At 43.1% G+C, this 19,720-nt stretch overlaps 4 protein-coding genes across 4 annotated transcripts; 3 read left to right on the forward strand and 1 right to left on the reverse strand.

The window, feature by feature from the left end:
* The first annotated feature begins 18 nt into the window (after positions 1 to 18).
* Positions 19 to 833, forward strand: MONOS_11093 (dynein light chain, Tctex-1 domain containing protein). Its single transcript, XM_067863596.1, has 4 exons — positions 19 to 102; positions 176 to 309; positions 379 to 512; positions 569 to 833. Exons 1-4 carry the CDS (start codon positions 56 to 58, stop codon positions 617 to 619), a joined length of 366 nt encoding a protein of 121 aa, XP_067734629.1. The 5' UTR covers positions 19 to 55; the 3' UTR covers positions 620 to 833.
* A 36-nt stretch (positions 834 to 869) lies between these two features.
* Positions 870 to 3,081, forward strand: MONOS_11092 (putative calcium activated nucleotidase 1; the record flags this gene model as incomplete). Its single annotated transcript, XM_067863595.1, has 7 exons — positions 870 to 911; positions 962 to 1,057; positions 1,124 to 1,723; positions 1,789 to 1,873; positions 2,001 to 2,176; positions 2,374 to 2,722; positions 2,784 to 3,081. The coding sequence occupies 7 exons, from the start codon at positions 870 to 872 to the stop codon at positions 2,909 to 2,911; spliced, it is 1,476 nt and encodes a 491-aa protein (XP_067734630.1). The 3' UTR covers positions 2,912 to 3,081.
* Positions 2,963 to 3,622, reverse strand: MONOS_11091 (Transcription initiation factor TFIID subunit 10). The gene is made up of 3 exons (XM_067863594.1): positions 3,449 to 3,622; positions 3,298 to 3,397; positions 2,963 to 3,241 (listed from the first exon to the last, which is right to left on the reverse strand). Exons 1-3 carry the CDS (start codon positions 3,580 to 3,582, stop codon positions 3,107 to 3,109), a joined length of 369 nt encoding a protein of 122 aa, XP_067734631.1. The 5' UTR covers positions 3,583 to 3,622; the 3' UTR covers positions 2,963 to 3,106.
* A 214-nt stretch (positions 3,623 to 3,836) lies between these two features.
* Positions 3,837 to 19,675, forward strand: MONOS_11090 (putative small GTP-binding protein; the record flags this gene model as incomplete). The annotated part of the gene is made up of 4 exons (XM_067863593.1): positions 3,837 to 4,091; positions 4,158 to 4,883; positions 5,038 to 5,212; positions 5,441 to 19,675. 4 exons carry the CDS (start codon positions 3,837 to 3,839, stop codon positions 19,276 to 19,278), a joined length of 14,994 nt encoding a protein of 4,997 aa, XP_067734632.1. The 3' UTR covers positions 19,279 to 19,675.
* Between the last annotated feature and the right edge of the window lie 45 nt (positions 19,676 to 19,720).

Raw genomic sequence — 19,720 nt, forward strand, 5'->3', positions numbered from 1 at the left:
TTGACTTAAATTAAGGGTTTCTGTTTCCAAAAACAATCTCCTTTCAATTGGGAATATGGCAGAACCAGCTCCGCACGCTACAAAACCACGCTTCCAAAACAGGTTTTCAAACGATTCAATTATCAACGATTAGCGCTTTTTAAATTAAAAATTGCATTTCTGAATATTTTTACAGATTTAAGCCTTCTGTTGTGAAAGAACTGATGCGAAAAGTTATGATTGATAAACTAGATGGACAAGAATATCATTCTGAAAATACTCCTTCGTGGTCTCGAGAAATTTCTGATGACATTCGAAATCAACTCAAAGGTGAATATTTTCCTTATTCTTTGAACTTTTGAATTTAAATTCGATTCAAAATTTTTTATTTTTTTATAGAGCTTGATTTTGACAGATATAAATATTGCGTTCAAGTTATAATTGGGGAACAAAAAGGTGAAGGAATAAGATTTGGATTTAGAGCTTTGTGGGATGCGGATACGGACGATTGGGCACAAGAAATATATATGAATGTGTGCTACTTTTTCTTTTATCGAATTATCAAATGAAATTTATTTTTTAATTTCAGGAAAGCTTGTTTTGCGTTGCTGTTGTTTTTGGTACATACTTTTATTCATAGGATTAAAATAATCATTCTCTCCATGCTTCTTGTTTTCCTTTCTAAGTATAAAAGATATTATTTGTTAAATCAACTCATTCTCCAACATTTTACACCTTTCATTTCAAAGCTGATTTTTCTTAAACTTGATAATTTTGCACATAATCATTTACCACTTCACTGAATTTTATTCTTATTTTTGTGTTATAACATTATTTTGCTAGTGCCGGAGTTTATTTTGTGAACAATGTTATTGTCCCAAATTTAAAAAATGATTTCCATTTTACTTTTAATTATCCCTTCTATCACAAAGGTGTGAAATATTTGTCTTGTATTTCGCAAACAAAAGATTTATCTGTTCAGGGCTCCTTTTATGGTGAAGTTTTCAGATTTGCTATTGTTACGGATAACGATTATTTCTTTAACGATACTCCGAACTTCTGGAAGTCAAACTTAAAGGTGTGTCACAAAACATAAATACCATTTTGAATGCTATGATACATTATAAATAAATACAAATATTAGTTTGGCTCTTTTATTGAAAACGAGAATGGCTTGTATGATTTAATTTGGGAAGGTGATAAGCCACTTACATATCGCTGTCACAGAAGAAATAACCGCTCAATGGAATTGAGCGAACTTGTTGCATATCATGGAAAATTGTATGGCTTTTGCGACATGACAGGAATAATGTTTGAAATTACAAAAGATTTATCGGCTGTTCCAATACAAATCCTATTTGGAGGAAATGGTCTCCGCTTTCCGCATAACATTAATCCATCTTTTGATTATCGACCATATTCGGAAAAGAAACACGAGCGTGTAACATCTTCTTCCGAATTGTTTAAGAAATTCGATCATCTCAATTCATCAAGATTTACTCATTTTGAATTTCCTTCGCTTGATGATCCTTCAGTTGTTCAGCCTTCTTATTTTGAATACGATAAATTTTATGTTCCGTTAAAGACAGAAAGAACTCAGTCATCATCCAGCGAATTTGTTGTTCCGCAACATTGCGATATTGACTGGAAAGAAATTCCTGCACCACAAAAAACGGAATGGGCAACTGTTAAGGATGACCTTCTTTATGTTGGATCAACTGGAAGAGAATGGATCACAAGAGAAGTTTGCATTTTTAACTTTGGTAATTTAAAATTGCTTAATTTTGGATTATGAATTTCTTTAAACAGAAAATGATTAATCATTATGACATGGAGTGGGTAAATATATTAGCAGAACGCTCAACTCCAAATCCAAATGAGCCAACAATTCCAAGTTTGCTTTGCTTATCCCTCAAACGATGTATTCTTTGATTGCTTTTTAATTTTCTTTATTTTATTGTTTTTATTTTTTTTAAATATGATAACTGCCTCATTTTCCAATGACTATTATTTTTTTTTAGTGCCTGTTTACCACTCGAATTTCTCATCTCCATACACTCGAATGCGTTTGACAACCGGAACTCAGTTCCCTGGCTACCTTCTGCACGAAAGTGCAGTTTTTGATGAGGCTCATCGCGAATGGATATTTTTGCCAAAGCACGAAAGCTTTGAGAGATACGATGAGATTAAGGACGAGGTATTTACGCTTTTAAAACGAAAATTATCTTAATTTTTTTCAAAATTTATTCGATTTTTTCTTTTGATTATACTTTATTTATATGATTTTATCGATTCAAACAAATAAAAAAAAATATTCTGTATAATTTATCACTCACTGTTATGTTCTGCTTGCTGATATGCTAATTTTAACACTATCTTTGATGTTATGCAAAGTGTGCCGGATCAAACACACTTCTTGTCTGTTCTGAAAACTTCACTTCCATCTCCACTTCAACACTCGGCCCCAAAGAGCCTGCCTGGGGTGTATCTTCCTTCCGTCTTTTGCCTCAGCACAAATTGTCGCAGAAGCGTCATCCCAATCGCAGAGCCTTGGCGATGGTGAAGACGACAGAGCGAGGCGTTGGAGAGCGTAGGCAACTGCTGTCCAAAGTGGGAATATTCGATATCAACTCTGGAGAGTCGCTGCTGAACACTCCTGTAACATCACAGAACGCTATAACTCGTATTTATCATGATGAAACCAGAACTAACTGCGAGAATGATTCGGGGACAAATGATGATCGTTTGTTAAGTCTTTTAATTTTTTCTGTAACATAATATATTTTTATTTGTTTTTTCAAAAGTTTTTGTGTGGACAAATGATGTTAATAAGTATGAAGGGTTTGAGTTCTTGGAAGGAACAAATCTCGAGCATATACGCATATGGAATGGAAAGATTATCGATCTTAGACCTCCTCATAAAAAGAATTAATATTAGTATTTATGCATTTTTTTATTTTTGTTGAAAAAAGATACACACAAGTTATGCAACTCATATCACTTTCTGTTCATTTTCGTGAACTTCAGTTTTTTTTTTTTGAAAATCTTTTTTTCACATTTTTTAATGAAGTGAAACAAAAAAATATCAAAATATTATTACAATGAATAAATTTTCAAAAAAAAAGTTTCATTTTGGTATATTTATGTGACCTGTAGTTGGAGAATCTGCGTAATATTCAGGTTTATCCACCTCTATACCATGCTCAGCAAGAGCAAGTGAAAGATCAGATAAAGTCAAGACTCCTGGTCGTGATTCTCCTTTCTAAAGTAGAAAAACAAAATGTGATTGATCAAAAAGATATAAGAACACGATAATACCTTATTTTTCTTTTGTAAAGGTTGAATTTTTGAAAGTTGATAAGCATCCGAAAGTACATCTGATAGGAACTTCTCAGTTGCAAGTGCAATCAATCTTTTTCTAAAAAACAAAGATTTTTGAAACATCATCAAAAATGCTATTAAAGCAAACACTCGAATGTCAGGACATTGAAAACCAGTTGCTTTTAACTGTGCATCAACCAGTTCATCAGGAAAGATTGTCGGATTATCATTTAACGAATTATAAAATTCTTCAAATTTAACATCAGATAACAACGCATCCATTGATTTTATAATCTTGATTTAACAAAAAATAAAAATTCTTGATCTATTTGCCCACTTTAAATTGATAAATCAATATGTTTCCTTGAAATATTGTAATCGAACATGTTTTGTGAGTTATCTGTCCATCAATGAATTCGTTCGAAAACGCTTTTGATCAATCCCCATAACATAAATTTAATTTATCTTTATCGAAGAAATATCGTTTATACGATTAATTTGATTTCTTTATCAAAGCTAATCAACTTAACCGTATAATGGGACCAACTCAAAGTGTTGCCAAAGAAAGAGAGACCTTGAATTATTCTATGAGGTCTCTAACTCAATTGCCATCAGACGAGAACTTCCAATCACAGCCCAACGTTGCAGAATTGGATCTTTCAGGAAACATGTTATCTGAACTCAAAGACATAGCGGAAAAATTTCCAAATCTTGAAGTTTTATTGCTTGATAGGAATGATTTTCACCAATTTCCTGTTGAGATTTTCAATTTGTCTAATCTGATGAAACTGGTATGATGATCGATAAATCTTTATTTATTTGATTTCAATTTATTTTCATTTAACACACGAATACAGAGTCTTCATGGAAATAAGATTTCAACAATTCCTCATGGTATTTTTGAAAATCTCAAAGAAATAGATTTAGCAAGAAATGGACTTTATTTATGGCCTCACAACTTGTCGTTGGTGATTCCAAATCTCTTTAATATTCAACTTCAGCAAAATCGCTTGCTGGCACTACCTTCTATTGCACATACGAATTTACTTAAAATGGATGCTTCATTTAATGGAATTAAAGAGATGCCTCAAACTTTAAATGCATCTTCTTTACGTTCATTAATTTTGGGAATGAATGATTTAACAAATCTTACACTTCCTGCTCAAGCACATGTACCATCACTCACTAGATTAGATGTTCGATACAATTTAATTGAATGCATACACGAAAAGGCATTTTATCCGATGAATGGACTCCAAGTTCTTCGAATACAAGGAAACAGAATACGTTCACTTCCTGATTCTCTTCCATTGATGTTGCCTGTACTTACTGATCTTTTTTGCGGGCAAAATCTTCTCCGCGAACTCCCTGGTGGAACAGAAGGGGAAATCATTGGATATACAGAGATGGAGCTAGGCTCGGTTCAAGAATCGGAAGAGAATGCGCAGGGGCAGGACACAGCGCGGAGGCTTTTCAGAGAGTTTGAAGGAAAAGATTTTGGGGTAGCAACAGATCCTTTGAGGAGAAAGCATCTGGAGAGAGAGGCAGAACTGATGCGATCAGGAAAGATTATCAGATGGACTGTTTGATTTCATTAATTATTTTATTTATTGCCCTTTAATATCCACAACCGCTCTTTTTTATTTCTTGATTGAAATTTTGAATACGTCTTATTTATTTCACTTATATTTTAATGATCAATCTTTTTCTTTTTTTTGACAATAAAATTCGATTCAGTCACTCACCACGCTTGTTGCGTGCAGCAATCTCATACACACCCTCCCGCCTTTGATTATGATGCGCCCAGAGTCGTATGTTGATGTCTCCCAAAACAGACTGACGCATCTTCCTCCACTCTCAACTGGCATCTCTGTGCTTCTCGCCAACGATAACATTATTTCAGACGTAGGAGGTGTGAACATTTATCTTGCTTTTTTTTTCATTTTTTTAAACCTTTCAAAAATTTTTGATAATATTTTTATTTTATTTTATTTTTTTTCAATAAAAATTATTTTTTGCTCATTTTTATTGAAAACGTAATTGTCTTTCAAACTGTTCAATTTATTGTGCTTCGCTATTTTTCAAATAATCTTTTCATTTTTTTCCATCTCTCTCTCTCTCTCTCTCTCTCCTCTCACAGGAATTCCACCAGACTCCACATTGCACACGCTTGCTCTCCGCTACAACAATCTCTCGCGCCTGCCTCCAGCTCTGCTGAAGCTGCATCTCTACACGCTCCTTCTCAGCCACAACGGGATCTCCGACCTAACCAGCTACTTCGGATACCTCTTTCGCCTGCACTACCTCGACCTCTCCTTCAACCGCCTCACGTGTGTTCCCCCAGCCCTGTCGCCCTTGTGGGTGCTCACCCGACTCAACCTCTCCTTCAACAGCATCACCACCGTCCCTCCGTTCCTCTTCCTGATGCCTTCCCTTCGCTACCTCACCCTCGCCGGAAACAGAATCACCCACTTGCCTTCCCTCGACGACATCGTCAAGGCGCTGAAGGACACCCGCAAGCCCACTCGCATCGGCCGCGCCTCTCAGCTGGGCTGCAACGCAAAGGAAGACGCGCCTTTTGCCTGTCCGTTCCCCAGCGGTGGAGACACATCTGCACAGCTGTCCTCCCGCGAGGCATTTGACGGTGCAATTGACCATGTGCCAGTCAGACTGCGCCACCCGAGCAACTGCATCAACTCGATCGACATGTCATTCGACCCGTCCCTCGCTGTGGAAGACAATGCTGAGTTCCTTCCTTACTCCAGAGGCATCCCTCCACTCAGCAGCACAGCTGTCCCCTTGCTCCCTGAGCAAGCGCAGCTGTCTCCGCTCTCTTTCCTCTCGATCGAGTGCAACTGTTTGGAGGAGTTTCCCCCTCTCTTGCTGCAGTTCTCGTGCCTGGAGACTCTCATCCTCGCGGGGAATCGCATCAAAGAGGTGCCAGATGTTCTGTTTGTTGTCCTCCCGCTTCTCACACGCCTGGACGTGTCATACAACCGCATTGAACATATTTCCCCTTTCTTCTTCCCGCTTCCCCCGGACCCTGCAAGACACCAGCCGCTTCCTCAGTTTCGATTTGTGTCTGCTCCACAACATCCAACTAATCAAGCACGTGCAGGCGAAAACGGACAGACAGCCACTCCGCCAGCATCTCCTCAGTCGTCTACCACTTCTCCACGGCTTGCGTCTTCTACAACTTCTTCTTCTTCTTCTTCTTCCTCTCCTCTCTCTACACCTGCACACTCGCCTGTATCTTCCGTATCTTCTATCTCCTCTTCTGCTTCTTCTTCTGCTTCTTCTTCCTTTTCTGCTACTCCAAAAGTGCCTCCTCCACCGAGCATGCTGAACAGCTATCCAACAACCTCACCACTGCTGCTGACATCAGTTAGAAAGGGTGTCTTTGTCGATCTCAGCCACAATCGCATTCTAACACTGCCACAACGGCTGCTGCTCCATTTGCCAAGGGCAGAGTATGAACTGGGCAGAGGGAAGAGAAGGTTTGAGATGAGGATGAAGCGGAGAGAGGAGGAGATGCTGCTCAACCTGTCGAATCGGGTCAAAAAGGAGCTGGTGCAGAATTCAGCTGAAGAAAACGAGTTGTCTCAGAACAAAATATCATTTGATACCAAACAATCAACAGAACAAAGGCGTTCTAATTCACCTGTTTCAAATGAGAGCACTGATATGAGCTCACAACATTCCCTTTCTTTCACTCATCCTCCTCTTCTCACCAGCAAAACGCGTCCAAACTCTCCAACCGCCAAAGAGCGAGCAGGGATCAAAGAAGGGAAGCAGAGGCAGCTGCAGATGCAGTTTGACAGCCAGATCGCGACAGAAGAGCTGCGGCGGTGGAACCACGTGGAGAAAGTGCGGCAAAAGGAGATGAAGGATGAGATGGATGCGAACAAGAAGAGGGTGATGATGCGGTTTTGTGGGCTTTCACTGGAGCTCATTTCGAAGATTGACAAGATAGAGGAGAGGAGGAACGAGGCGAAGGAGAAGCGGGTGAAGGAGATGAAGGAGAAAGAAGAAGAGCTGACAGCAGCTGGGCAGCGGATCATCCGTGCCAGACGCCCCGCACGTGAAGACTTGTTCAGTGAAGTCACCCCTCTTTTCCACTCGCTCAGGCACTGGTGGGCAAAGAGAGAGGGAGATCTGCTCTATCAGTCTGCCAACCTGCTGCAGCCGAATCCGCGCCCTTCTGTGTTTGCGCAGCAGCTGATGGCTTCTTCTTCTTCTCTTTCTTCTTCTTCTCTTCCTCTTTCTTCTCTTTCTTCTTCTTCTTCTTCTTCTTACTCGCCTGTGTCATACTCGCTGAATCTCTCTCCGTTTCTGAGCCAGTACTCACTCAGCGACCCGAAGGAGGCGATGAATGCGATGATGCGGCGGGTAGCGCTGAGCATCAGCAACAGCTTTGGACGAGATGCTCTGTCATCTCCAACACTCTCTGAGTTTCTGTCTCCTTTGTCTCCTCTTCTCTCTGCTGCCACCACACCTTCAGAGTTTGACAGCACTCGATCACAGAAGGCTGACTCTGAAGGTTCCTTGTCTACAAAGGAATCTTCTTCCGCCTCCGCGTCTGGAACAGCGTCTGGGAGCGGATCTGCGCCTTCTTCTGCTTCGACAGCGAAGCTTAAGCAATCGTTCATTCAGTCATCGTTTGGCAGGCTGATGATGTCGATGCCTCCATATATAGCAGCACATGTTGCGGCATCTGATCCAGAACTCTTTCCACCTCTGTATGAGACAGTGCAGTTTGTAGAACAGCCACCGCAGCCTCCTCCTCAACAGCAACAACAGCAGTCGTCTTCATCAGAATTGAAAAATGACGAAAACAAAGAAGGCTCCAAACAAGAACCAGCACCACCAAATCCCAAAGTCAGAGAAAGGCTGCGCCCAGACTTCGACCCATCGTCTGTGAAATATCGCTCCCCCTTTTTGCTTTCTTTGCAGAGGTGGCTTCCGTTTGGTTTTCTCCCGCACATCACACTGAAACCGAGCAAAACTGATTCACTTTGCCAGTCGCCGAACATTTTGGCGTGTGAGCCAGAGTTTCTGATGTACATTGATGTCAGCTTCAACAGAGCTGGCTGCTTCCGAATGGGAAGGGGGAAGAAGCATGATGAGAGAGACGAGAGGCACATGAAGAGGAGAAGGGAAAGGAGGATCGAGAAGTGGAGGAAGAGGAACGAAAGGAAGAGGAAGAAGAAAGAAAGAAAAGAGAACAATGGAGAAGGAGAAGGAGAAGGAGAAAACGGAGATGAAGCGAAAGCAGATGATAATGATTCAAGCACTGATTCAAGCATTTCGCAGTATTTGACTCTTTCAGATAGCAACAGTAACAGCAACTGCGATAATCATAACAAAGACAATGGCAATAATAATAATAGTAATAGTAATAATGCTGAAGAACAGCCTGATATTCGCAAGCAGAATGCAGACTCAGCAGCAACTTCTGCTTCAGACGATGAAAGTGAAGAAGAATACAACAACAATAATAATAACGGCAATAACACATTTGTGATTGAAGATGCACTGGTGATTGACAATTCGCAGAAGAAGAAGACAAAAAAGAAGAAGAAAGCAGATAAAGAGAAGAAGATGAAAAAGGCACAAAAATTAGCCGAAGGTGATGGTTCTTCGAAAAAGAAAGAAAAAACAAAAACAAAATCAAAGGCAAAAGACGATGATGATGATGATGATGAGGGGATGGAATGGTATGTGAGGGAATACAACATGCAGGAAGGAGACTATTGGGAAGAGCTGAAGGAGAAGCAGCTGTGGAGGGAACTGAAAAAGAGAAGGAAAGAAAGAAAGCAGGAAAATGAAGCGAAAAAGGCAAAAGAGCAAACAGAAATCAAAGAAAACATGGAAATTGACTCAAACAGCAAGGAAAAAATAGAGAATTCAATCAAGCAATCAAAAAAGAGCATCTCCAAAGAACTAAAACTGAATGCAGTGACAACCGCTGAGCTGTCTCGCCCGCTCACCGAAGAGGAAATGGAGGAAGCGAAATCCATTTTGGAAGAAGTGCGAGTGAAAGAGAAGAAGTCTCAGAGAGAAGCGAAGAGAAAGTATCTGCACGAGCAGCACGCAGACATCCGCTTTCAGGCAGTCTGTTTTGAAGCAGACTCAGAAGAAGCCACGGAGAAAATCGCACAGAGCTTTGCGGAGAAATTGGAGCAGAAAAAAAAAGGGGAGCGGAGAAAAAAGTACGGAGAAATAGGAGAAGAGAGGCAGATACCGTTTAGTGAAGAGGATTTGGTCTTGTTGTCTGAGAAAGTATGCTCATTTGGTGCAGCTGGTGCAGCTAAGAAGGGGAAAGCAGGAATGGAAAGTGCAAAAGCTTCGAATGGCAGAGAAACATGTTCACCAGTGTCTTCTTTGTCATTACTGCCATCATCTGCATCATCATCGCCATTATCACCAACTTCAATGTACTCTCCTTCTCCTTATCCATCTTCTCCTTCTTTTTCTCCTATCATTTGTTCTTCTTCTTTGTTGCTGTCAAAAGCATCCAATCTCAGATTCTCACCTGTCCAACGAACAACATCACAGATGGGCAATTCACAGAAGGCTTTGTTACTTTCATCTCCATCTGCTGCTTCTTCATCTTCATCTTCATCTTCTTCAATGCTATCGTCATCAGCAGCTACAGCATTAGCATCCGCATCCTCAGCCGACTCTCTTTTTGACCCCACGCAATTCTCTTCCTTTTTAGACAGAGAAGAGACGCGAGAAGAGAAAATGGTGCGTCTTCTTGTGAATCCACCTGGTTTCATTAGAGACATGCTGCACAACATGCCTGTGCCAAACCTCGTCCAGGACGATCAAGCAGAAGAGCTGCAGATGGAGAAGAAAGAGGAGTATTACTTCTTTGCATATGGACTGAACTTCTTCACCATCTTCAACGACAGCCCCGAGGAGATGGAGTATGACGAGTGTGAAGCTATTGTGGAGGTAGCGTTGCCTGATGGCACGAAGAAGAAGAAGAAGATGCTGATGAAGAAGAAGAAAACACTGCATTATGACAGCGACGACGACGATGATGCAGACGGACGAGACAACGACAACGCAGACGATGCGAAGAAGCGGCAGAGGAGGGAGCTGAAGTCGTACTATGACAAGATGCTGAGGGAGAGGAAGGAGGCACAGGGCAAACAGCACATAATGTCCCCGATGCTGCCCAGAAGGATGCAGAGTGTGTATTATTCGCCTCGCTTAGCTTCGAGATTCCCTTTCTCTGAGACATACAATGCAGTGGTGCAGTCTTCTTTCTTCCCTTATGCGTCTCCGCTGATTATACGGGCAGCGCATTTGACACCAGCGCCGGCAAGAATCCTGCCTTATTATGCGCATTTCAACACAATGCTGTTTGACTTGGAGTTTGCGCGGGTGAAGATGCTGATGGAGAAAGAGAGAGAGAAAAGGTTGAGGGAGATTGAGCTGATGCAGAAGGAAGAGAAGAAGGAGAAGATAAAAGACGTGCTGAGCGACAAAGAGAAATGGGAGAAAGTGAAAAGATTGAAATGTGCGCTTTGCGAAGCAGCAAGAATCGCAAGCGAAGAAGAAGACTCAGACAAAACTTATGTCGCTAAGAAGAAAGAAGCAGTCATACGTATTTTGAGTAAATTCGGTGGCTCAAAGAGGAAGGACACGCGATTCCAGTTTGACAGAGACGAGGGAAATATCCTCACAAATGCTGAAATCGACGAGTTTTCGCTGTCTGAACTGGAAGAATTGCTTGTTGCATGCGATGGGGTGTTGAGTCACACAGAGTTTTCTTCTTCTCTGCCTCAGCCGCAGATGAAGCTGCATCTTCCACTGCATCAGCTGACAAGCACAGGCGAGCCGCATGAAGATGCCAATGATATTCACAGAAAAGCCAAAGAGACTAAAGAAGCCAAAGAAAATAATGATTCAAAAACAGAATATAGCAACAGCATCATTAACAGTGAAGATGAGCTGCCACCAGCGTTTGTCACTCAAGTGCCGCCTCGTGTGGAGCAAGTGCAGCGGCATCCGTATGAAGACGCCATCGCCTTTGGGAGAGAGGTGGAAGAGGCGAAGAAGAAAGGGATTGAGACAATAACGCTGCTGGGATACAAGAGAGTGGGGGATGTTCTGGTGCAGCTGCGACCAGAAGAGAAGCAGGCGATGAAGAACGACGCAAGGCAGGTTGCAATGAAAGAGGCAAAGGAGGCAAAAGAAGCAAAAGAATTGAAAGAAGCAAAAGAATTGAAAGAAGCAAAAGAATTGAAAGAGATGAAAGAAATGAAAGAAACAAATGAATCACACAAAGAGACAGAATCGCCAACACCTCCTCGTCGTGCCACTCTTGAGCAGAAGGAGCTGTCAAAGTCGTTCAGCGCCAAGTCCAAAACAACCGATGCAATCGCCTCGCCGAAGCGGCCTGCGTCTGCCCGCTTCTTGCACACAAGAACATTATCTTCTCCGCTCCTCACACCTCCTCAGCCTCTTCACCAGCTTCCTTCACAAAACACACAAAACACACAAATTTCACAGAATGCACAGAGCATCCAGAAAGCAGGCAGCTCGTCTCATTCAATCGAGGCGTCTGTGTTGTTTACCCCTCAGATGCACCGCTCTCCCTCTATCCATGCTGCCTCATCTCCACTCACACGCACAGCATCCTCGCTCCAGTCATCAGATACTTCTTTGTCTCTTCCCTCATCTACGTCTTCATCTTCATCTTCTCCTTTGTCTTCTCCTTTATCCTATGCCAATTCTAACATCAATGCAAATGCTAAGCGTATTGACCAATCTTCTCCTTCTGAGCCATTCGGAGGCATTTCTTCTCCTTCATCCAAGTCAGTTGCTGAGCCGACGCTGCCTTCCTCTGCTGACTCTGCTGAAGTTGGCTATCCACCCTGTGAATTGAGTCTGCAGGGGTTAAGTTCAGACAGCAAGACAAGTCATGAGACATCATCATCAATGGCAGAACAAGAGAAGGAGAAAGAAAAAGAAAAAGAAAAAGAAAAAGAAAAGCAAAAGAAGTTGCCTGGATCGCGCTCTCAGTCACCTTCAACTCATCCAGCATCTCCCTTGTCTGTGTCCTCCACACCCAAATTGGAGCATTCCTCATCTCCCTCTTCTCCACCATCTTCTTCTTCCTCCTCCTCTTCCAAGTCACACAAGAATCTTCCCACCCAAGTTCCCCCAAACACTCTCTGCCCCATCTGCTACCCTCCCTTCCAGTCTGTCTCTTCCTCCGCCTCATCCTCCCCTGCTCTTGCGCGCCTCAAGCTCCATCGCCGCTCTGCTTCTTCCTTCAACCTCTTCAGTAGTGCACTCAAATCCACCCTCCCTGCCTCTGCCCCTTCCTCCCCCGTGCTTTCCTCTGCTCCTCTGACATCTCCAGCCGTCGCCCGCGTCATCTCCCAGTACACTTTTGCCCCTCCTTCTCCTTTTCACGGCCCCACTCCTGCCCGCACAGCGTCTCCTCTGCCTTCTTCAATGCTTTCTCCACCATCACACTCAATCACCTCTCCCCCCATGCACACACTCTCCCCTTCGCCTAAGGTCACTTCCCCACTCATCAATGCCAACAGACCCAATCCAAAACATCGCAGACAGAACACAGTTGGAAGCTTGCCTGCTGTTAATCGGTTGCTCTCCCCGCCTTCCTCGCCTTCTCTCTCGCCTTTCGCTCAGGTGGCTGCTTCTTCTAATGCATCACCTTCTTCTTCTTCTTCTATTTCCTCTTCTGCTTCTTCTCCTTCTCCTTCTCCTTCGTTTGCCTCTTCGCCGCTCAGCCGCTCGTTTTCAAATGGAAGTTCAGCCAGCCTCTTCCGAATAGATCCTTCAAGGCATTCTGCTTCAGCCACAAGAGAAGATACAAAAGAAGATGGAACAACATCATCATCAGCAGCATCAGCAATATCCACCCCAAGCTCTGTCAGACAAGTGCACATGAGGCGTTCCTCGTTCTCTCTGGCGACTCCAACATCGCATTCGATGCTGTCATCGCCTGTGACAACATCCAGTCCATTGACACAGGCATCGTCTACACTTGCTGTGGAGAATACACCCAGCAGAGATAGCACAGATAGCAATGATAGTGTGGATGGTAAAGAAGGGAAAGAAGGAGAGGACGGGAAAGAAGGAGAAAATGGAAAAGAAGGGAAAGAAGAAGAAGACAGAAAGGAGAGTGGAAAGGCAGAAAAGGAGCCTTCATCATCTTCATCTTCATCTCCATCAACAGTTGTGCTTGTTGAGCAAACAGAGAAGCAGAATGAAGGAGAAGATGCAAAAGAAGCAGCAGCTGATGACGATTCGCTCTCACAATTCTCGTTTGACTCGTTTGTTGCGCCTTCTCCTCTTGTTGGCAAGCAGAAGAAGAACAAAAAGGACAAAAAAGAGAAGAAAGAGAAGAAAGAAAAGAAAGACAAATCGAAAAAGCAGAAAAAGCAGAAGGAAAAAGAACTTGCAACCCAATCATCCGAAGCAGAAGCAGAAGCAGAACATAATAATTCAACAGAAGAAACAGCAAACATTTATTCTTCTTCTTCTCCTTCCACAACCACACAGCAAACTCCAACCTCCTCTGCTTATGCCAACGAAGACGATGCTCCTGCATCAGTCGTGCCTTTGTTTGAGCCCCTCACTCCTGCCCCTCCCAAATTAAGCGAGGCATTCTGCAAAGCCCCCACGCAAAACAACACCCCACCCTCACACAATGCCTCGGGAATGCGGTCACCTGCTGAGCAGTCGCTTCCTCCTCCTCCTCCTTCTTCTTCTTCTTCTTCTTCTTCTTCTTCTTCTTTGTCGTCATCGTTATCATCGTCATTGTCGTCTTCACCTTCTGATTCCTCACCAGATATTCCGTTCTCTCCCTTCTCCCCATCTGTTGACGAGCATCCCTCTGCTCTCTTCCCATCAGGTGAAAACGGCCTCTCTGCAGAAGCAACTGGAAGCTTATTCCCCAAAATGCAGCAGCCACTCACAGCTGTCTTTAGAAAACAAACACAAAAAACAGGAAATGAAAGGAAAGAGAATAAAAATGTCAGATCTTTGGCTGATTTTTCTTCCTCTTCTGCTTCTGCTTCTTCCTCTTCCTCTTCCTCTTCCTCTTCTGCTGAATTACAATCCATATCTTCTTCATTTGTGGGAAAGAGACTTGCAGAAAGAGCGTCCTTTGAGAAAGAGCTGAAGAAACTGAGAGACCTTTTCGAAGCAGAAGAAATGTCATATTTCGCATTCGATGCAATTGAAGCTAAAATTCTCAGAGAAAAAATCAAAGAAATTTCATCAGATTCACACGAAATTAGCGAAAATGACAGCAAAAAACAAAAATTATTGAATAAAGCAGCAAACAAGAACGAGCTGAAAAAACTGAAAATGCAAAGAAATCGTCTTCGATCAGGCAATTCGAGGCAGAAGTCTGTTTATGCGCCTCTTTTCCCTCTCTTCAAGGATGTCCCTTCAACATCGCGCATTTCATTCTGTCTGCAGGCTCCTTCCCTGTTGATGTTCAATGAGTCATCATCATCATCATCTTCTTCTTCTTCTTCTTCTTCTTCTTCTTCTTCTTCTTCTTCTTCTCTTCCATTCACTCAGGCTGCTCTGTCATCTCATAGCTTCTCAATCACACACAACATACACAATAGCAACAATAACCCCAACACACAAAACACACAAAACACACAAAATTCACAAAATTCACAGAACACTCCAAACACACAGAATTCACTGACAGACAGCCATTCTCCTCTCTGCTGCACTCCGCAGGGACTTGCGTTAACTCCTCCAGCCACTCCACCTTTCACTGGGAGAGATCTTCATTCACCTGCCGAGTCGCCTCTCTCTCCTCACTCTCCTCATTCTGCTCATTCTTCTCTTGCTTTGGCTTCATCATCTTCTTCTGCATCTTCTACTACCTCTGCATCTTCTTCTTCTTCGCATAGCCGCTCTCTTCTTTCTCCTGTTTACGAGCAGCGCGATGCTCCTCTCCCTCTTTCCTCCTCCTCTTCCTCCTCCTCTTCTTTGTGCTCACACAGCCAGGAAGCTCATTCACAGTCCCCTCAGCTGGGTACCTCGTCCACACAAACACTTACCTCGCCTGCACTCAATTGGAGCAGCAACAGCTCTTCTCGCGCTTCTTCTCCCTCCACTCCTTCCTCTATGGCTTCAGTGTCTTCTATTTCTTCTTCTGATTCTGCTTCTCCTGAGAAGATTGTTCATTCTCCAAAATATTCACCCGAGCGCTTTGATTTGTTGTTGTATTTATCTCCTGCATCGCTGACACCTTCCCCACACAAACACACTGCAAGTGGCTGTTTGATCGACTTTGACGAGACAAGTGAGGACGATTCGAGTGAACACGAAGAAAGCACAGGCAGAGCATCACAATGGAATGATAGACAGCTGAAACCACCATGTTTGTCATTCAAGATGAAGTATGCTAATTCAAAGGAAGCAAGTGAAAGAAGACAGAGAGAAAACAAGAAGATCGAAAGTACAAGTACAAGTGCAAGTTCAAGTACATCATGCTCAAGCTCAAGTTCAGCAAACACAAATGAATCAAATGAAAAGAAAAAATCTTCTTCTTCTTCTTCTTCTTCTTCTTCTACTCCACGCAGAGTGAAGCTTTGGAAGCAACCTCCTCTGAAAGCCCTGAGAGACGCGATGGAGACCGGCGTGCTTCCATCTCTGGATGTTCTGTCTCTGATGCTCTCTTCATCAGACTCTTCTCTCTCACAAGGCGATTCTTCTGTCTCTTCCTCTCCTTCTCGTTCATCTGCTTCATCAGCAACTGCCCAGCGGCTGGCTGCCTCGCTGCACCCGCTCAAAGCACCCATCGCGCGCCGGCCGCGTTCGCCTTTTGCTCTTTCGTCTTCTCTTCAGCCAGGCGCTGATGCTGACTTGGCTGCAGCTGACGATCAACCACTCAGAACACTCACACGCTCTCCCATGATGTCTATGATGGCCTCTTCAGCCAGGGCATTTGAGCAGAGAAACGAGATTAGTGAAAGAACAGCGTTTTCTGTGCCGGCTGAGATGATGAATGGAACGATGATGATACTCGACATCACAGATGACAAAGAAGATGAAGCTTCATCTGTTGAGTCAAATGCACAAGAAACGAATGAAAATGAGTCAAGATCTGATTCTCAATTGGCACTTACTCCTCATCTGAATGGCGTTTCATTAGAATCTCAAGCTTCACAAGTTTCAAATAACGAAAGAAAACAAGATTCTCATTCGAATTTGGTTTCTCCTCTGTCAACTTCAACTTCAACAAAAGAACATAATTCGCCTCAGATGCCATCAAGCACAGACAAATCAACAAAGAAGCCGAGTGCTCCAACAGAATCAAGCTCATCCTCTCATTTGGCTGAACTCACAGCGAGCAAGTCGTCAAAGACAACTGCCATCACAAAAGTGCTGTCATCTCAGGTAAACACACCTCAATCCATTAAGCATAACAACAGCAACAACAACAATGTTCTTTCTCTTCATTCTTCGCCTTCTCAGTCTCCCACTCCATTGATTGATACAACCGCATCCCCTGAGCACAAAGAACTCCCTTATCCTCGCCGTCTCCATTCGCCACCGCCTCCTCTACCTACATTGTCCATTCACAATTTAGGAATAGCTGAGACGTGTGGGCTGAGAGCAGCGATGGAAGATTGTGTGATGTTTGTCCCTGTCGGAGGGTGGGACATTGAGAAGCTGATTCTGAAGCACAAGTTTGATGTTCTGACAAGGCTGCTGAAGTACCCACACGAATTCAGACTGACGAAGAGAGGAATGAAGATGCTGAATCGCAGAGAGAAGTGGCTTTGGGAACAAGAGAATCGAAAGAATTCAAAGAAAAGAGCAAAATACTCAAGACATTCAAAGGAAACAAGAGAAGAAGAGAGTGAAGATAACATCGCAAGTACATCAAGTGAAGGCAAAGGAAAAAGTCGCAGTTTGCACAGCCAGTGTGATTCTGAAGCTTCAGAAGCAGAAACAGAAACAGAAGCAGAAGCAGAAGCAGCGTGTCAGCAGAGCGAGTCGTGTGACAGATGGGACGAGTGTCTGGATCGCGAAGTGAAAGGCTGTGGAATATTTGCCATCTTCGATGGGCACAAAGGAATCGATGCTGCAAACTACCTGACGTCTCATTTTGTTGATACATTCATTCTGACCGCAAAGGACGAGATTGAATCGGAGGAGGAGAAAAGAAGAGAAGGAGAAGGAGAATATGAAATGAAAGAAAAATGCAATGAAGAATTCGAAGAATTCGAAAATTCTGAAGATGACGAAAGCCAGAGTTTCAACGGATATCCCGAAGCTTCTGAAAGAAGCTCAGTTCATCCTTCTTCTTCTTCTTCTTCTTCTCGTTCCATGTCTATATTCTCTTCGATGTATCCACATGAGCCAGCCACCTCCTTCACCTCGACCACAAAACGACCAGAGCCTCCTCTTCTCGGCCGCATCTTGCGCAAGACGCTCTTGTCTCTGGTCACACAGATCTTCCGCTGCGGCATCAACGCTGGCGCATGCGGGGTTGTTGCTGCTGTCACTCCGAAGAAAGTGTTCATTGCCAACTGCGGTGATTCGCGTGCTGTGTTAGTCTCCCGCTTTGTGGAAGCGCAAAACACAGCCAATGAGAATGCATCGTGTGCTGCAAATTCTTCTTCTTCGCCTTCTTCTTCTTCACAGCAAGAGAAGAAGGCAGAGAGCGGACGAGGATTCGACCAAGTTACTGCATCAGCCACACATTCGTATCATTTGAGGGCAGATTTATTGCCTCATCCTGCTTTGCAATTGAAGGATACTATCCTTATCAACTCGCCAGCGTCTCTTCCGTTCACTTCTCCCTTCAGCACTCCACACCCTCAGCTGCCAAGTGCGATGTATGAAAGCTCGTCTTCATTGCGCGATTATTTGACCACAGGGCGCACATTGCAGATGGCTCGTGCAGCGTCCGCGCAGCCAAAGGAGCCTGAAGCGCGAATGATTTACGTGGGAAAGCCGCTTTCTGTTGATCACACTCCAATCTCGAGGAGGGAGATGGCATTCATCAAGGCAGATGGCGGGTTTGTGTCACCAGAGCGACGGGTGAATGGCACACTGGCGATGAGCCGATCGCTGGGTGACTTGGAAATCGCATCTGGGCTGAGTCACGAGGCAGACATATTCTGCTACAAGCTGTGCAGATGGTCGGGGCACAGAAATGGATGCCCTGTCGACCAGAAAAGAAGACACAGGAACGAAAAGCTGTGGTTCGGCAGTGCTTCAGAACAAAAGAATAAAGCAGAAGATAAGTCAAAGTGTTCATCAGAGCAAAATTCCATTCAGAAAAAGGAAATCTTTCCTATTCTCCCGCACAACAACACACCTCAGCCGTACTGTTGCCGGTGTGCCGAGTATTTCCCATATGTTCCCCATTCGCTTGCACACCTCCTTCAGCTCTGGCTGACAGCCCCCATTTCATTCAAGACTCTCCGCCACGAATTCACAGACGACGGAGAAATACACCCAGAGGCTTTGCCTTTCGCACCGACAGACAGCGCTCATTCGCTCATTAAGCGAAGCACCTTGGGGCTTTCGCTGGGATTGCTGGATGAATGTGATGATGGATCGAAGACTCAACTGTGCTCGTGTATGTGTCATGCAGTGAAGACGGAATCTTGGTTGAGGGAAGATGTGGCGCTTGTACTTGGCTGCGACGGGTTGTTTGGTGATGTCAGCAATCAGATGGTTGCAGAGATAGTTGCTTCGTCAATGGCAATTGCTGACGATGAAGACGAAGATGATGAGACAGACAGCGAAAGTTATGAAGAATTTGATGATGATGAGGACGATGAAGAGGATTTGTCGGGTTCGAAAAAGAGATTGTGCAAATGTTCATGTGATGCAGTGCCAAAGGGAAGGTTTGCACAAAAGGCTGCTTTGCGTCTCAAAGCGAGTTCTATTGCTTTGGATTCAACAGACAATGTCAGCGTGCTTGTTTTGATTCTATAATCTTGTTTTGTTGAACTAGTTATCATTATTCTTTAAGTGTTGAAAACACGTTATGTTTGATAATATTTGTATTTTAAAATATGCTTTAATTTTTCTTTTTGTCAAATGTTTTATTACTTACATTAGCTTATTTCATTTTTATTTAGAAAAATATTTATATATATATCAATTTCCTGCAATACACTTTGTCTTAATATTCACTCTTTCCAGTCATTTTTAGTTAAAGCATTGATATTGTGTTATATATTACTTAATTATATTCAATATTTCTACAATTTCATTTATTTTCTTCTAAATAGTTTATTATGATTTGTAATTGTGATGTTTAAGTTGTTTCGAATTTGTTTTGTTTCTTTGTATATAACTCTATTCAACTAGCAAAAGAATAAGGTGATAATTTAGTGTTGTTTTTATGGAAATAATTGTTATTTAAAAACAAAAT

Source organism: Monocercomonoides exilis (genome assembly GCF_001643675.1).
Source record: "Monocercomonoides exilis strain PA203 chromosome Unknown scaffold4-2303458, whole genome shotgun sequence".
NCBI lineage: Eukaryota > Preaxostyla > Oxymonadida > Polymastigidae > Monocercomonoides > Monocercomonoides exilis.